At 57.0% G+C, this 12,729-nt stretch overlaps 2 protein-coding genes across 2 annotated transcripts; both read right to left on the reverse strand.

Annotated features, from left to right (window-relative positions):
- Positions 1–766: 766 nt before the first annotated feature.
- LOC116515772 (rho-related GTP-binding protein RhoG-like) lies at positions 767–5,902 on the reverse strand. The gene is made up of 2 exons (XM_032227988.1): positions 5,801–5,902; positions 767–3,173 (listed from the first exon to the last, which is right to left on the reverse strand). Exon 2 carries the CDS (start codon positions 3,150–3,152, stop codon positions 2,577–2,579), a length of 576 nt encoding a protein of 191 aa, XP_032083879.1. The 5' UTR covers positions 3,153–3,173; positions 5,801–5,902; the 3' UTR covers positions 767–2,576.
- Positions 5,903–6,901: 999 nt separating this feature from the next.
- Positions 6,902–12,695, reverse strand: ITGB1BP2 (integrin subunit beta 1 binding protein 2). Its single transcript, XM_032227986.1, has 11 exons — positions 11,950–12,695; positions 11,397–11,446; positions 10,966–11,022; positions 10,359–10,492; positions 9,948–10,066; positions 9,542–9,597; positions 9,238–9,308; positions 8,713–8,815; positions 8,277–8,399; positions 8,061–8,123; positions 6,902–7,601 (listed from the first exon to the last, which is right to left on the reverse strand). The coding sequence occupies exons 1-11, from the start codon at positions 12,011–12,013 to the stop codon at positions 7,380–7,382; spliced, it is 1,062 nt and encodes a 353-aa protein (XP_032083877.1). The 5' UTR covers positions 12,014–12,695; the 3' UTR covers positions 6,902–7,379.
- Positions 12,696–12,729: the final 34 nt, after the last annotated feature.

Consider the following 12,729-nt stretch of genomic DNA (forward strand, 5'->3'; position numbering starts at 1 on the left):
ATCTAACTGGTCAGTCCTACAGGAGATGAACCCTGACTGCTCTTTAGAAGGCCAGATCCTGAAGAGGGAACTCAAAAGACTTTGGCCACCTAATGAGAAGGAAGGACCCACTGGAGAAGAGCCTAATGCAAGGAACGATGGAAGGGGACGGCAGAGAATCAGGTGGCTGGATGGAATCAACAAAGCAGTTGGTGTGAGCTTAAATGGACTCCAGAGGATGGTAGAGGACAGGAAGACCAGGAGGAAGGCTGCGATGCGTTGGACGTGATTTTGCAACTAACATCACCATCCAATCGCCACAATCATTCTTCATATGTTTTAGCCTCCAGTCCCCTAATCCTCTCAGTGGCTCTTCTCTGCACTCTTTTCAGAGTCTCAACATTTTTTTTTATATCGTGAAGACCAAAACTGGACACAATACCTCAAGACGTTATAAAGTGGCACTAACAATTCACACAATGTTGATTATATCCCTCTGTTAATGCAGCCTACAACTGCTTTGGCTTTTTTGACAGCTGCAGCCCACCGCTGGTTCATATTCAAGTGATCATCCACCAGGATTCCACTTGAATATGAGCCACACCCCGAACCAGGCTCAATGGGGGGTGATCCCTCCAGCCCTTCCCCTCCCTTCCAGGACGGCTGCAAAACCCAGAAGCTGAGAGCCACGGTTGGGGGTCCAGCCAGAGCCCAGCGCTCCAGGCGGCTTGCGTGAAAGAGCCCCCGTTCCTTGTCCCGCTTCCTCCCATAATAAAGACCAGCAAAAGAACCAAGAAACTGCTTTATTACAATTTCATTCAGCATAATTTAAAAATAACTTGTTAGTTGCCGTACAAATGTACTTTAAACCATAAAATCATTTGCCAGTGTATGTTGGAAGTACCACATGATCAGGCTGTGGCTGTCCTCTCCCTGAACCTCAACCGTCATTCGAACCAGCCCAGCGCCGCCTGGAGAAGCCTCTTTCCCCAGGGAGAGTCCGGTAGCACATCATCAGGCTCAGGCCGGGGGGTGGGGTGGGGGGGAGCTTGGAACACCAGGAAGGCATTCAGAAGACATTTGGCAGTGCCAGGGAGACCAAGCTCTTGTTAATATCACAACCTGGTTAGAAACAGTTATCGCTAAATACCCTGAGGATGGTCAGATGTAGGGCAAAAGTTCCGGCCCAGAATCTCAGATGGGGAAAAGGGGAAAAGGAGACCGCAGCATGGCCAACATTACAGCAGTCGAGTGAGATTTGCATGCCGAGGATGAGAACTTCCCCTGGTTTGCTCCTGGGCTAAGTCACCATTCTCGCTGTGACGTCAGCATCCATGCAAAGAGGAACAGCTCCCAAGTATCACCGTTCCACATTCAGGCAAAATTTCCTGATCACCAGCGCAGATCAGGACCGCAGGCAGAATACGGAACATAGTTATTTGGAAGAGGGGATGGGAGCAGAGCGTTACGTCCCCTAAGGAGATTGCTGCTGAAAGCGTTTTATCCTGAAAGGGATGCTGACAAGCATCAGGCTTTCCTTAATCAGCTGAGGATGCCCAACGATGGACGTAATCAAGAGTTTCTTACTGTTGCAGAAAAGAAACAAAATTGCATGATGCTAAATAGAAATCTGGGTTTCTAAAAGTTGCATAATTCATTCTGAAAAAGGCATAGTTAGTATTTCAGGCAATGTTAAGACTCCTATGCATCTCTATGGGGACCAATGGCATAGAAAGATTTAAGCTTCTACTGAATCAGTGCATCAGTTAAATATTACTCGCGCCTTAATGTTTAAAAAGAAGTTATTGAGTTTTATCTGCAAGGGGAAAAGGGGAACAGAAGGCACACAAAAAGGGCTGCTTTGAAGCAGCACAGCTTTTAAAAGGTTTGATGGCCAATTACCTGCATAGCAGGTAACTTCTTACCCCAAGACTCAGTCACAAGGCCCAAGGGTAATTGTGGCATTTAAGCCAAGAAAAATGCCAGTGCAGGAAAAGCATCAGAGTGCCGGATGTCAGCCAGCAGAGTTAATCTAGGCCTGTGTGTGTGTATATATATATGTGTGTGTATATGGAGGGAAGGGTGCAATGTGGAAACAGAAGATTTTGGTTATACTTCAGCTTTGCAAACCTTGAAAGCCAAATAACTAATGTCAGATACCAGAGGCAGCAATCATGGAGAGATTGTAAAAAAAAAAAAGTTTGGTGCTTTTGAAAACTGTTGACAGACCGATTCTGCTACTGGAAAGGCACAGCCCTGCCCTACGTGCGACTGGAGAGGAAGCAACACTGATGTGAAAGCAAAGCCGACTCCTGTTGAGCAGAGAAACCTCTTGGCTTTGAAGGCATTCCCTAGCTTTCCTCCACGGAAGAGGTGGAGCGTTACGTAGGGACACACGGAGAGTTCGCCCGGAGGCTGATCCTTAAGGCTAGAGCCAATACGTTCATTTCCGTTGGCTCAAAGTGGCAGCTGGACTGCAGGAGGACTTGCTGAAGGAAGTCCTCTTTAAAGCCATTAGTGCAAGAGGCCATTAGTTAAGGAGATGGACCGCAAACACCCCACACCTTCAGGTCTGCGCTGCCCTCGTCTTGCCGTCACTACAACAGCAGGCACTTCTTGGAGTTCTTCTTTGTCACTGGGTAGAGAACGGCGCGCACAGCTTCTGCAAATACTTCCCTTACCCCTTCCTGGTTCAATGCTGAACACTCCAAGTATTTGACGGCCCCGATTTGTTTGGCTAGCGAAGTGCCCTGCTGTGGGGTGGTAGGGCCCAGGTTTTGCTCCTTCAGCTTTTTCACGGCCTCTGCATTACTCCGCAAGTCCCTTTTGGTGCCCACCAGGAGGATTGGCACATTGGGACAGTGGTGGGAGACCTCAGGGTGCCACTTGTGTCGCACGTTGGCATAAGAGGAAGGGCTGCCGATAGAGAAGCAAATCACGAAGACGTTGGTCTGCGGGTAGGAGAGGGTGCGCAGACGGTCGTATTCCTCTTGTCCGGCCGTGTCCCAGAGGTTAAGGCTGACCATCCTCCCGTCCACCGTCATCTGAGCGCTGTAGTTATCGAAGACCGTGGGGATGTATTCCTCTGGGAAGGCATTGGTGGTGTAGCTGATGAGCAGGCAGGTCTTCCCCACGGCACCGTCTCCGACCACTACGCACTTTATCGTCTGCATTCTTTGGCTTGCAAGAGTCCTCTGCAAAACAGAGATACAAATTAGCGCGGGGGTCCCCAACTGTTGTAATATAGTTCCTTGTGTAGGTGTGGGTCACCCATGGCCCAGTTCATACCAGGGCATGCAGAGCCACGCTGAACCACACAGGAGAAAACAAACTCCTAAAACCCCATAACATCCTGATAGTGCATAACATAACATCCTGAGATGTGCCCTACCAATGACGTCCAGGATTTGACCATATATAGACAGAACTTCCCTGAGCAGTAGATTAGAAATTGTACTTTTACAGGCTGTCTTTAATCACATGTGATTGCTCCTCCTGCCTTTGTCCTATCTCAATAAAAGGGGCTCTCAGACCCCCAATCTGGGTCACTCCATCCCGAGAAAGCTCGTGTCCTGTCTTTTCTCCACATTGGCCTCATGGACGAACCACGGGAACATCACATTTGGTAGCAGAGGATGGTTACGTTACACTCAAACCCCCCCCCCAGCATGCCAGAAACCGGGAAGCCCCATCCGTGGGATGCAGGCGGCATGCAAAACCAGCCCCCCTCCCCTCCGGTCCACAAAAAAGCCTCTCTCTGATAGAACTGGTCCCTGTTGCCCCAAAGGTTGGGGGCCGCTGAATTAGAGGGAAGGCAACGTTTTCTGAACAAAGAGCCACCTGCAGACTTTAAAACGCAGGCTGCCAGAAAGGGTCACTGGGGCTGGACAGCTTGCTTGCTGTGGGGCAGAAGAAACGAAGGGCTTCACCTGGCTCCCAGGAGCAGCATCACCATCAGAAAGGGGTACATTTGCAGGAGCACAGGAGAGGAAAATCTCTCTTCCCACCCTGCCAGAAAGAATACTGGGCCTACGAAACTAGAGAGAAGCACGGCAGGTTTCTTCCGAGAGGCGCAGAGACAACTAATCCCGAAAACTTTTGCTACTTTACGGTCTTCAATACGATCCATTCCAGCAACCGGAGGCAAGAAAAGATTTGGAGCATGGATGGTGGAAGCCCCTCCTCCTGTTTGACGCTTCCCCCAGAGGCCTTCGGCTAATAAAGAGGGAACCAACCCCAAAAGCCAAGCGCAAGTTATTCCCAGCAATGGCAATTGGGTCTGGGGACAGAAAACCCACCGTGCTGAGGCCAGAGGCGAAGTTCAGAGAGAAAGAAGACCGAAAGCTGCTTCGGAGGCTTTTCGAAGTGGAAACAAGGGGAAGAACCCAGGCGGGAAAGAGGAGGGTTTGAGCCAATTCCCAGCAGGCACGTGCCGAATCCTCCATTGCAACCAAATCCAACCATTCTGTACTTCCAAATGGGGGTTGCCAAACTAGCTCAGACAAGCAAGGGCTTGCCAGGCTGTTCTTTTGAGAGCAGAGTTTCTTGCCAGGCACAAAACCAGCTTAGAAGATCCCTCGTCCTGTCCCCAAAGAGAGGGAGGGAGTGGGGAAAGATGGCCAGGAGTCAAACCTCCACCGTCCCTGGGCAACCGGTCCTCCAAATCCTTCCCAGGAGGCCATTTCCTCCATCTAAACTGCAGGGGTGTCCAAACCTAGGAACTTTAAAGATTTGTGGACATCAACTCCCAGAATTCCCCTGGCTGGGGAATTCTGGGAGTTGAAGTCCACAAGCCTTAAAGTTCCCAAGCTATGCTGGCTGGGGAATTCTGGGAGTTGAAGTCCACAAGCCTTAAAGTTCCCAAGCTATGCTGGCTGGGGAATTCTGGGAGTTGAAGTCCACAAGCCTTAAAGTTCCCAAGCTATGCTGGCTGGGGAATTCTGGGAGTCGAAGTCCACAAACCTTAAAAGTTCCCAAGTTATGCTGGCTGGGGAATTCTGGGAGTTGAAGTCCATAAGTCTTAAAGTTCCCAAGCTATGCTGGCTGGGGAATTCTGGGAGTTGAAGTCCATAAGTCTTAAAGTTCCCAAGCTATGCTGGCTGGGGAATTCTGGGAGTTGAAGTCCATAAGTCTTAAAGTTCCCAAACTATGCTGGCTGGGGAATTCTGGGAGTTGAAGTCCACAAGTCTTAAAGTTCCCAAGCTATGCTGGCTGGGGAATTCTGGGAGTTGAAGTCCACAAGTCTTAAAAGTTCTCAAGTTTGGACCCCCCTGAGTCTCTAAAGGGATGGAGAAAACCCCCGCTGAGGCTCTGCTCACCCTGCTTGGAGGGAGAGCGCACAGGGGAGGGGAGCTTAGCATACCCCTCCTTCTAAGCGACAGGCGCACAGCCGGCTCCAAAGCAAACCATTGCGAGGAGGCTGTGCGAGCTCGGCCTCCCTCCTTCGCTTGGCCCATCCGCACAACAGGCAGGCCTCGGGGGCCCGCAACGGCTTCCGCGCGCCGTCTTTGGAGGCAGGACGGGCCTCCCTCCTCCTCCTCCTCCTCCCGAGAGCGAGCGGGCCTCGCAGCCCGGGGAAGGGAAGTGGGGAGCCGGGGCGGGGCCCTCACCCCGCGGCCGATCTCGCCGGCACCCGAGCGCCTTGCTCTGGCCGAGGCGGACCGCGGGGCGTGAGGAGGCCCGGGCGGAGGCCCTTCGTCCCAGCCGCGCCCTCCGGCCGGCCGCCTCCCTGAAAGCCGCCGCGGGCCCGGAAGAAGCGGCTGCTGGGCCAAGGCCGGGCCGGAGCGTGGCGGGCGACCGGGGTCCCGGCCCGAGAGCTTACCTGAGGGCCGCGCGCGCCTCCCTGGCTGCCTTCCGGGCGCTCCCCGCGAAGCTGCCGCCGCCGGCCAAAGTCGAGCTGGAAGCGGCTGTGGGGAAACCGCGCCCCCCGCGCCCGGCCCACGCACTGCGCATGCGGCCCCCACGCCCCGCCCCCTTCGAGGGTGGGAGGAAAAGGCCAATGGCGTTCGGCCTGTCCGGGCCTGCTGGGAAGCGTAGTTCCTCTACGGTGGCCGCGCCGCGAAGCCTGTCTCCTTCTGGGCTCGCGCGCCCCGCCTGCAGGTGGCCCGCGGGGAGCTGTCGGCTGCCGAAGGGTTTGCCTCGCGTGGCGGCGATGCTATTTGGGGGGGGGGCTCCGTGCAATGCAATGCAAGCCTCCCTGGGGCTCCCACGCTCTGCGTCCAGATGCTGTTGCTGCATTGGCCTCTGGCAAGAGAGAAAAGGCGGACGGCTCTGGCTTTGGGGCGTGGGCGGATGGAAGGAGATCGCCGTCCTCGCAGAGGTGCCGGACCGGCGCCCTCTCCCCTTGAATGTGTCAAACGAGGCTCTAGCCTGGGCAGGAGGGCGTGGGGTAGAGCGAAAGGAGCCCCCGTGGGACAGCTGAAGCCCCAAAGCTCGGGGGAAATTCCAATAGACCTGGCCAAGAAAATGATTCTTCTGCGGGAGCCGCCGGGAGGCTGCATTGGCGCTCGGTGCCAATGCCCAGGGGTAGACCCCTGCTCTTCACTCCCCTGCCAGCAGCATTGGCAGGCAGGCAGGCAGGCTTTGTGTTGCTTTGCAGCCGGGCCAACGGCCATCCTTGCGTGAGGAGCGCTCCCTGGCAAAACCACCCAGAGGGCATCTGCCCAAGAGCTTTGGAAAGGAGCAGAAAGCCCGGTGCAGGAGATGCTGGCAGTCTCTGAGGCTGGGTTTCTTAGCAACCCAAGTGGTACCCAAGCAGCGGGTGATGGATTCCTGCAAAGAGGAGGAACTTCCCTGATTTCCAGCTGAGCCTCTTCCTTCCCCGCTTGGAGAGAAGGGCATTCAGGGTGCTTATGCCTTTTCCAGGAGAAAAGTTGTTTGTCTGAAAAGCAGCCACCGGAAGAAATTATTCCGGTTTCTTGGGTTAATGCCGGTCTCATGGAGTCTGGGCTCTGGGGAACCTTGCTTGGCATACCTGGATGCCCAGAGGATGTGGAAGCCTTCCCTTCCTACCTGGCTGCTGCACACATGGAGACCAGCAGCTTTTGCGGCTGAGCTTGGAGGAGGGCTGGCACACGGCAGGGCAGCTTATCGCTGGCTGCGGTCCCAGTCATCACCACTTTGCACTGGGAAAGATCAGTCCCGTGGCTGCACAAAGCTCTTGCAAAGACGGGAGGGAGGGTCTGCCTGTGCGCACACACACACACACACAAACACACACACGCCACTTATGGGCACGCTGACTTCCTCCCATTGAAAGAATTTGCTTTTATTTCAGGAGAAGACAGGGTCCTCCTGCAGGGGTGAAACTCTCTGTCTCCCAGGTGGTGCTGCCCTCTTGCAGCCCCAGAGCCAGCCCGTTCCCCCCCCTCCCTGCTCCTTAGCCTGGCTCAGCTGCCCGCTCAGTCCTCCTCCTCAGACCAGCCCAGGCTATCATCTGACTCCTCCAGGGGGGCTTCCAGGGAGCTGCCTGGGGTGGCCGCCTCCTGAGACAGGGTCTGAAGGGCCTCAGCTTGGCTCTGCGGCTGCTCCAGCCTAGCCCAGGCAATGGGGCTGGCTTTCTTCAGGGCGATTTCCACCTTGGAAGGCAAGAGGCTGGCGAAGCTCTTCTCCACGTTGATGACCTGGAAGGGGAGAGCCGGAGAAGGAAGACCAGCATCCCCCCCCCCCATCCCCAATGCCTGCAGTGGCTCTCCTGGCACTATGAGGGTGGGAAGGTGGCCGGGAGCCTCACAAACGGGGGCTCTCTCCCACCCGCAGCCTTTTCATGGGTAGGAAGGAAGACATCATTTGGTGTCGGGGTGGGGGAGGTGCTGTGTTGTCTCAAAAGCAATAGCAGTTAAGACTTATATACCGCTTCATAGGGCTTTCAGCCTTCTCTAAACGGTTTACAGAGTCAGCATATTGCCCCCAACAACAATCAGGGTCCTCATTTTACCCACCTCGGAAGGATGGAAGGCTGAGTCAACCCTGAGCCGGTGAGATTTGAACAGCCGAACTGCAGAACTGCAGTCAGCTGAAGTAGCCTGCAGTGCTGCATTTAACCACTGCACCACCTCATAAGCCACATAAGCCAGACCTACCCCCCAGAGATCCAGCTGGGCCTGGAAGAACTTCTCCCCCTCAAAGCCTACCCGGATGTCCAGCTGCAAAGCAAGAGGAAGAAGCCTCCTCAGCCCCAAGCCCTGCCGCAGGACCTCTGCCCTGTACTGCAAGGGCAGTTGGTCGCAGTGCCCAGCAGGCCGCCTCTGAGAAGCAGCTGTGCCTCCTCTCCCCCTCCAGCAGCCCTGCTTCCTTACCCCAGTGCGGTTGGCCTTGATGGAGCTGAGGTGGGGCAGGGGGGTCCTGGCATAGAGGGTCACCACCACTTGGCTGCTGGTTTGGTGCCAGTCCTGCCGACAAGAGACCAGCTTCTTGTCCTCCTGGATGCCGGTAGAAAAACAGCCGCTCTACATTCCTGCCCCCTCTTAGGCAGGGAGTCCTTGCAACAGGCAGAAAACCTCCCCAGGGACCCCAAACGGGACAGGGAGCCATCAGCCCCATTTCCCTCCTAAGCTGCAGGAGGGCTTTCCCGTGGCAAGAAGCCCCCTTCCCCCTTCAAGCCCATACTTCACAGGTAGCCGCAACCAGCCAGGCTGGTCCAATCCCTTACTGTCCCGGCAGAGCGGCCGCCTGCTTCCTTCCGGCTGCAGGCCAAGCCACGGACAGGGCGGGCGTTAGGCAGAAGACCCTCACCTGCCTCGTTACCCAGGTGTGCTTCCCTCTGCTGCAACCCTTCTGTTCCAGGAATGCGGCAAAATCCGTGGTTTTGATCCCACAGCAACTCCAGTATTTCATGCTGGATGGATCCCAGCCGGAGAGGAAGGGGTGGGGGGAGAGACAAGCAGAGAGCTTGGGCAGATATTTCTCTGGGTAGTTAGAATAGGAATCCGTGCCCCCCCCGCACCCCGCAGTTCCAGATGGCTCACAACACGGGTGAAGCCTCCATTCAACGACAGTGATTAGGAGGACAAGAACCGCAGGAGGCCTCATCTGACTCTTGTGCTCCCTGGGAGTGGCAGGCAGCTCTTTGGGAGGGGGGGAGCACAGCTGGAGGAGCCATGCTGATGTGAATCAGCAGCCCCAGGCGGGCCAATGCGGAGGGGCAGGAGGGGGTGGAAGAGGCCAGGTCCCATGGCAGGTAATCCCCCGCCGTGGGCATCACCGATGGAGGCAGAGACTTTGGGCAGGAAAGGCATCCTAAGTGCCCGGGATGCTTACCCCTCATGGAAGACGGGCACTCCTGGGTGGAACTGGCAGCTCTCCGTCTTGCTCTCCTCCCCCTGGAAAGTCTGAAAGGGGAGCCAGGGAGGAGAAAGGAAGGATGGGCCAAGTGGGCAGGAAGAAGCCGTCCCCGCAGCTGCCAAGGGCGCCCGGCTCTGTCGGCCCAGCACTTCCTTCCCTCCCTCTTTGACCAGCGCTGCCCTGCCCTGGGGAGGCAGGCTGTTTCCCGACCAGCCAAGGCTGGGTCCTTAATTGGGTACAAGGAGGATGTAAGAAGCCACGCAGCCCAACGGCAACTCACCGCTTTGCAGCCGGCGTTTCTGCAGGCTGTGCCGATGCTCGTCTCTGAGCTGCCACCTAAGAAGACAGCCAGAAAAGAGCCGCTCGGAGCCTTGCAAGTGTGCTGGAGCACAGAACGGCAGCTGCCCCCCAGGGCCCACCGCATCTGCTTGCAAGGGAGCCTCTCCTGCCCCACAGCCTCTGCCCAGAGGCTCCGGACCTTCCCCAAGCCAGGTTTGGATGGCTGCAGCTTCCAGCGTTCTCAGCTGGTTCTCCGCACAGCCTCCCAGGGCCACCCAGAGGTGCATTGGGGCCTCCTGTGGCATCCCCAGTCAGCTGGGAAGAGAGTGGCCCCTTAGCAGCTCAGCTGCCTCCCTTTACTCTGGCTTCCTCATCCCTCCCCAAGCAAGCCCCCTAATGTTTCCCACCGGGGTTGGCCAAGCCGTGCAGGGCAGGCTGCGGGGCCGTAGATGTGTTGAGCTTCTCCAGAACTTGCTGTAGCGCCTGGGCCACCTTCACCAGCAGCGGCTGCTTGGGCTCATCGGAACTGGAGGCCAAAGAGAGGGCAGGATGTGAGCACGGAGGTGCCAGTTTATGTTAAGTTTGGGCAAAAGGAGGGTAACTCCTGTTCTTCTGCCAGCCCCACCCCACGGACCAGTTCTTTCTCACGGTGTGTAATTGACTGATGGGGTTGGGAAGAGAAGCAGATCAATGGGACCTCCTCGTGCAGAGGAAGTATACCTGTAAAAACACAACCCCTTCCCAGCCCCAGCCGAAAGCTGACAGCACTGTCAGGCTTGGTGACCTCCGGGCGCGTTCCTTATCAAGTCCCTCCTCACCTGGGTCTCTCCCGCTGCAGCACCTCCGTGGACTTTGGCTCCGGAACCAGGTCTGCGGTGCACGGCTTGGGCTGGGCTGAGGCGTCTTTGGGCTCCGGAGGCTTCTCGTTGCTGTGGAAACCTTTCATGCAGCCCTTCGGAGAGAAAGCCTCCTGCCATTTACCTCCCAACGACCAATAAGATCACACAGGTTGGGCCTCCTCCGGGTGCCGTCGACCGGAAAATGCCGGCTGGCGGCCCTCCAAGGGAGGGCCTTCTCTGTAGCTGCGCTGGCCTTATGGAACGAGCTACCCGCAGAGATCCGGACCCTTACCACTCTCCCGGCCTTCCGTAAAGCGACCAAGACCTGGCTGTTCCGGCAGGCCTGGGGTGTTGATTAAAATCCAGCCCCACGTGATTGAATGGATGATTTTATCCCTCGCCACCAACCCCCTTTTCCCAGATGGGTAAGATGGTGATGTTTGGGAAACAGAACGGCTGAAAAAGGCAACAGGGCCTGTGCAGCAAAAGCTACAGGGGAGTCAGAGCTGGGCTGGCCCTCTGCCAGGGGGCAGATGCGCTGACAGGATGGGCAGCCGGCACCCCGCGGTCCCTAAGCATCCTGTACCTTTATGGAGAGGAATTCGGAGAAGTCGGTCGTCCGTTTCTTGCAGCAAGACCAGCCCTAGGAGAAGGATGCGGAGTGAGCACCCATTCCTCCAAGCCCGGCAGCCCCTCAAACATGCTGTGAAGAGCAACCAGGCCACGCCCTCACTTGTTGACCAGGATGGGGTGGGGGCAAGGCTGGCCGCAAAGGTGTTCCTATCTGCACACTGCCTTCCTACTGGGGAGGGCAGGAGCAATAAGGGCAGGACTGGTGCCTTGACATGGAGGGAGTGGGAGAGCACGGCAGATCGTCCACTCTATGGGGACACCGAGCTGTTCAATGGCCCTCGCCCTCCGGGAGCCTCCCTGCCCCATGGCTGCCGTTCCATCTGTGGCCAACTGCAGGGGAAGGCAGTTCAGCCCCCAAATGCCCTGGGCAGGTGGACACCTCACCTTCAAGGCATCATGGAAGATGGGGAAGCCCGGGTGATGGAGGCAGGCATCTGAGAGAGGAAGGGAGGGAGGTTTTCTTCCAGCAAGCAGCTTCGTTTGCCCCCCGTCCCCGTCCCCGTCCCCACTGCCCTCCTTCCATCCTGCCCCATTTCCAGACTGTTCTTGGGAGGAGAGGCCTACGAGTCCTCTGGCTCATCTCTTCTCCAAGACTGGCACTCCTGATCAAGTCCCAGCAGGCAGAGAGGTGGTGGGGGAGAGAAAGCCCTGCTGTGGGTCCCCTCCCCAATTGTGGGGCTGCAGTTCCCACAATATACCACCCTTCCAGCCAAGTTGGTCAGCAAGGCCGCAGCTCCTTCCCCTTCTGGAGCCCCCGTACAGGGAATTATTCCCTCTGACCACCCCTCTCCTTTCAGGACATCAGCACCAGTGGAAGCCCCCGCCAACATATGCATACTCCCCCACCCCCAACGTGTGATCCCCCCCCTCCCCAGGCAAGGCCCTCCATCCAGCAGCCTCCGCTCCTGTGCCCGGCCACCCTCCTTGCCCCCCCTACCCTGGCTGTTCCTCTCGGGGTCGAATCTCTGCCCGCAGCCTTTCCTGTAGCACAGCAAGGCCATCGCCCTGGGCTGGGAGGGAGCCTTTCCGGCCGGGCGGGCTGCGGGGCCAGGAGACTCGGCTATCTTTAGTCGCGAGGGACGCAAAGGGGGCCTGAGCCAGCCCAGAAAAGGACAGCAGCTGCTCCACCGCTCCGCATCACGAGGGAGGGGCAGGGGGGAACGGGACTCCCCTCTGCCTGAGGCTCAGCTGCCAGCCAAGAAGCGGAGCCCCTCCCCGGCTGCCTTTCCTGCTCAAATGTGGGGCTACTTGCTTCCCCTTGCCTGATGCAGCCCCCAGCCCCTTCATCCCCATGACAAACAGGAAGGGCAGCAGAAACACGGCAACCATGCAGAGGAAGAAAAAAGTGATTTATTCTGGCCAGCGAGGCCCCCACGTATCCCCCGAAAGGGCAGGAGATCCCCGACCCATCCTTTGTCCAAGGAGGGGAGGGCTGAGCCTGCCTCTTCTTCCATGCCTTGACTGCCCCCCATCTTTCCTTCAGCTCCCCCAGTTTATAGGGAGCTCCACAGACGTCACGGCTGTTTCCCCAGAAAGCAAGCGACCTTGAGCTACCCAACTCTATCCGTGACCTCTTGGCTCGCACGACTGCTGCGCCGTTAAAGCGGTTTCCCCAATGTGTTAGACCAGCAACTCCCAGAAGAATTCCCAGCCACCCCCCTTGGGCAAAGGTACCCTGGGGATCGGGAGGTGCACAGCTCAAGGAATGGCCGATCAC

Source organism: Thamnophis elegans, chromosome 12 (genome assembly GCF_009769535.1).
Source record: "Thamnophis elegans isolate rThaEle1 chromosome 12, rThaEle1.pri, whole genome shotgun sequence".
Lineage (NCBI taxonomy): Eukaryota > Metazoa > Chordata > Lepidosauria > Squamata > Colubridae > Thamnophis > Thamnophis elegans.

Bases quoted from the DNA above. Each gene is read 5' to 3' on its own strand.
- LOC116515772 (XM_032227988.1), bottom strand. From the start codon at position 3,152: ATGCAGACGATAAAGTGCGTAGTGGTCGGAGACGGTGCCGTGGGGAAG.
- ITGB1BP2 (XM_032227986.1), bottom strand. From the start codon at position 12,013: ATGGCCTTGCTGTGCTACAGGAAAGGCTGCGGGCAGAGATTCGACCCC. The intron at 9,598-9,947 runs GTGGGAAACATT...CTGTCTTCTTAG, and splicing joins GCACGGCTTGGCCAACCCCG to GTGGCAGCTCAGAGACGAGC. The intron at 8,816-9,237 runs GTAAGCATCCCG...GGATCCATCCAG, and splicing joins GTGCCCGTCTTCCATGAGGG to CATGAAATACTGGAGTTGCT.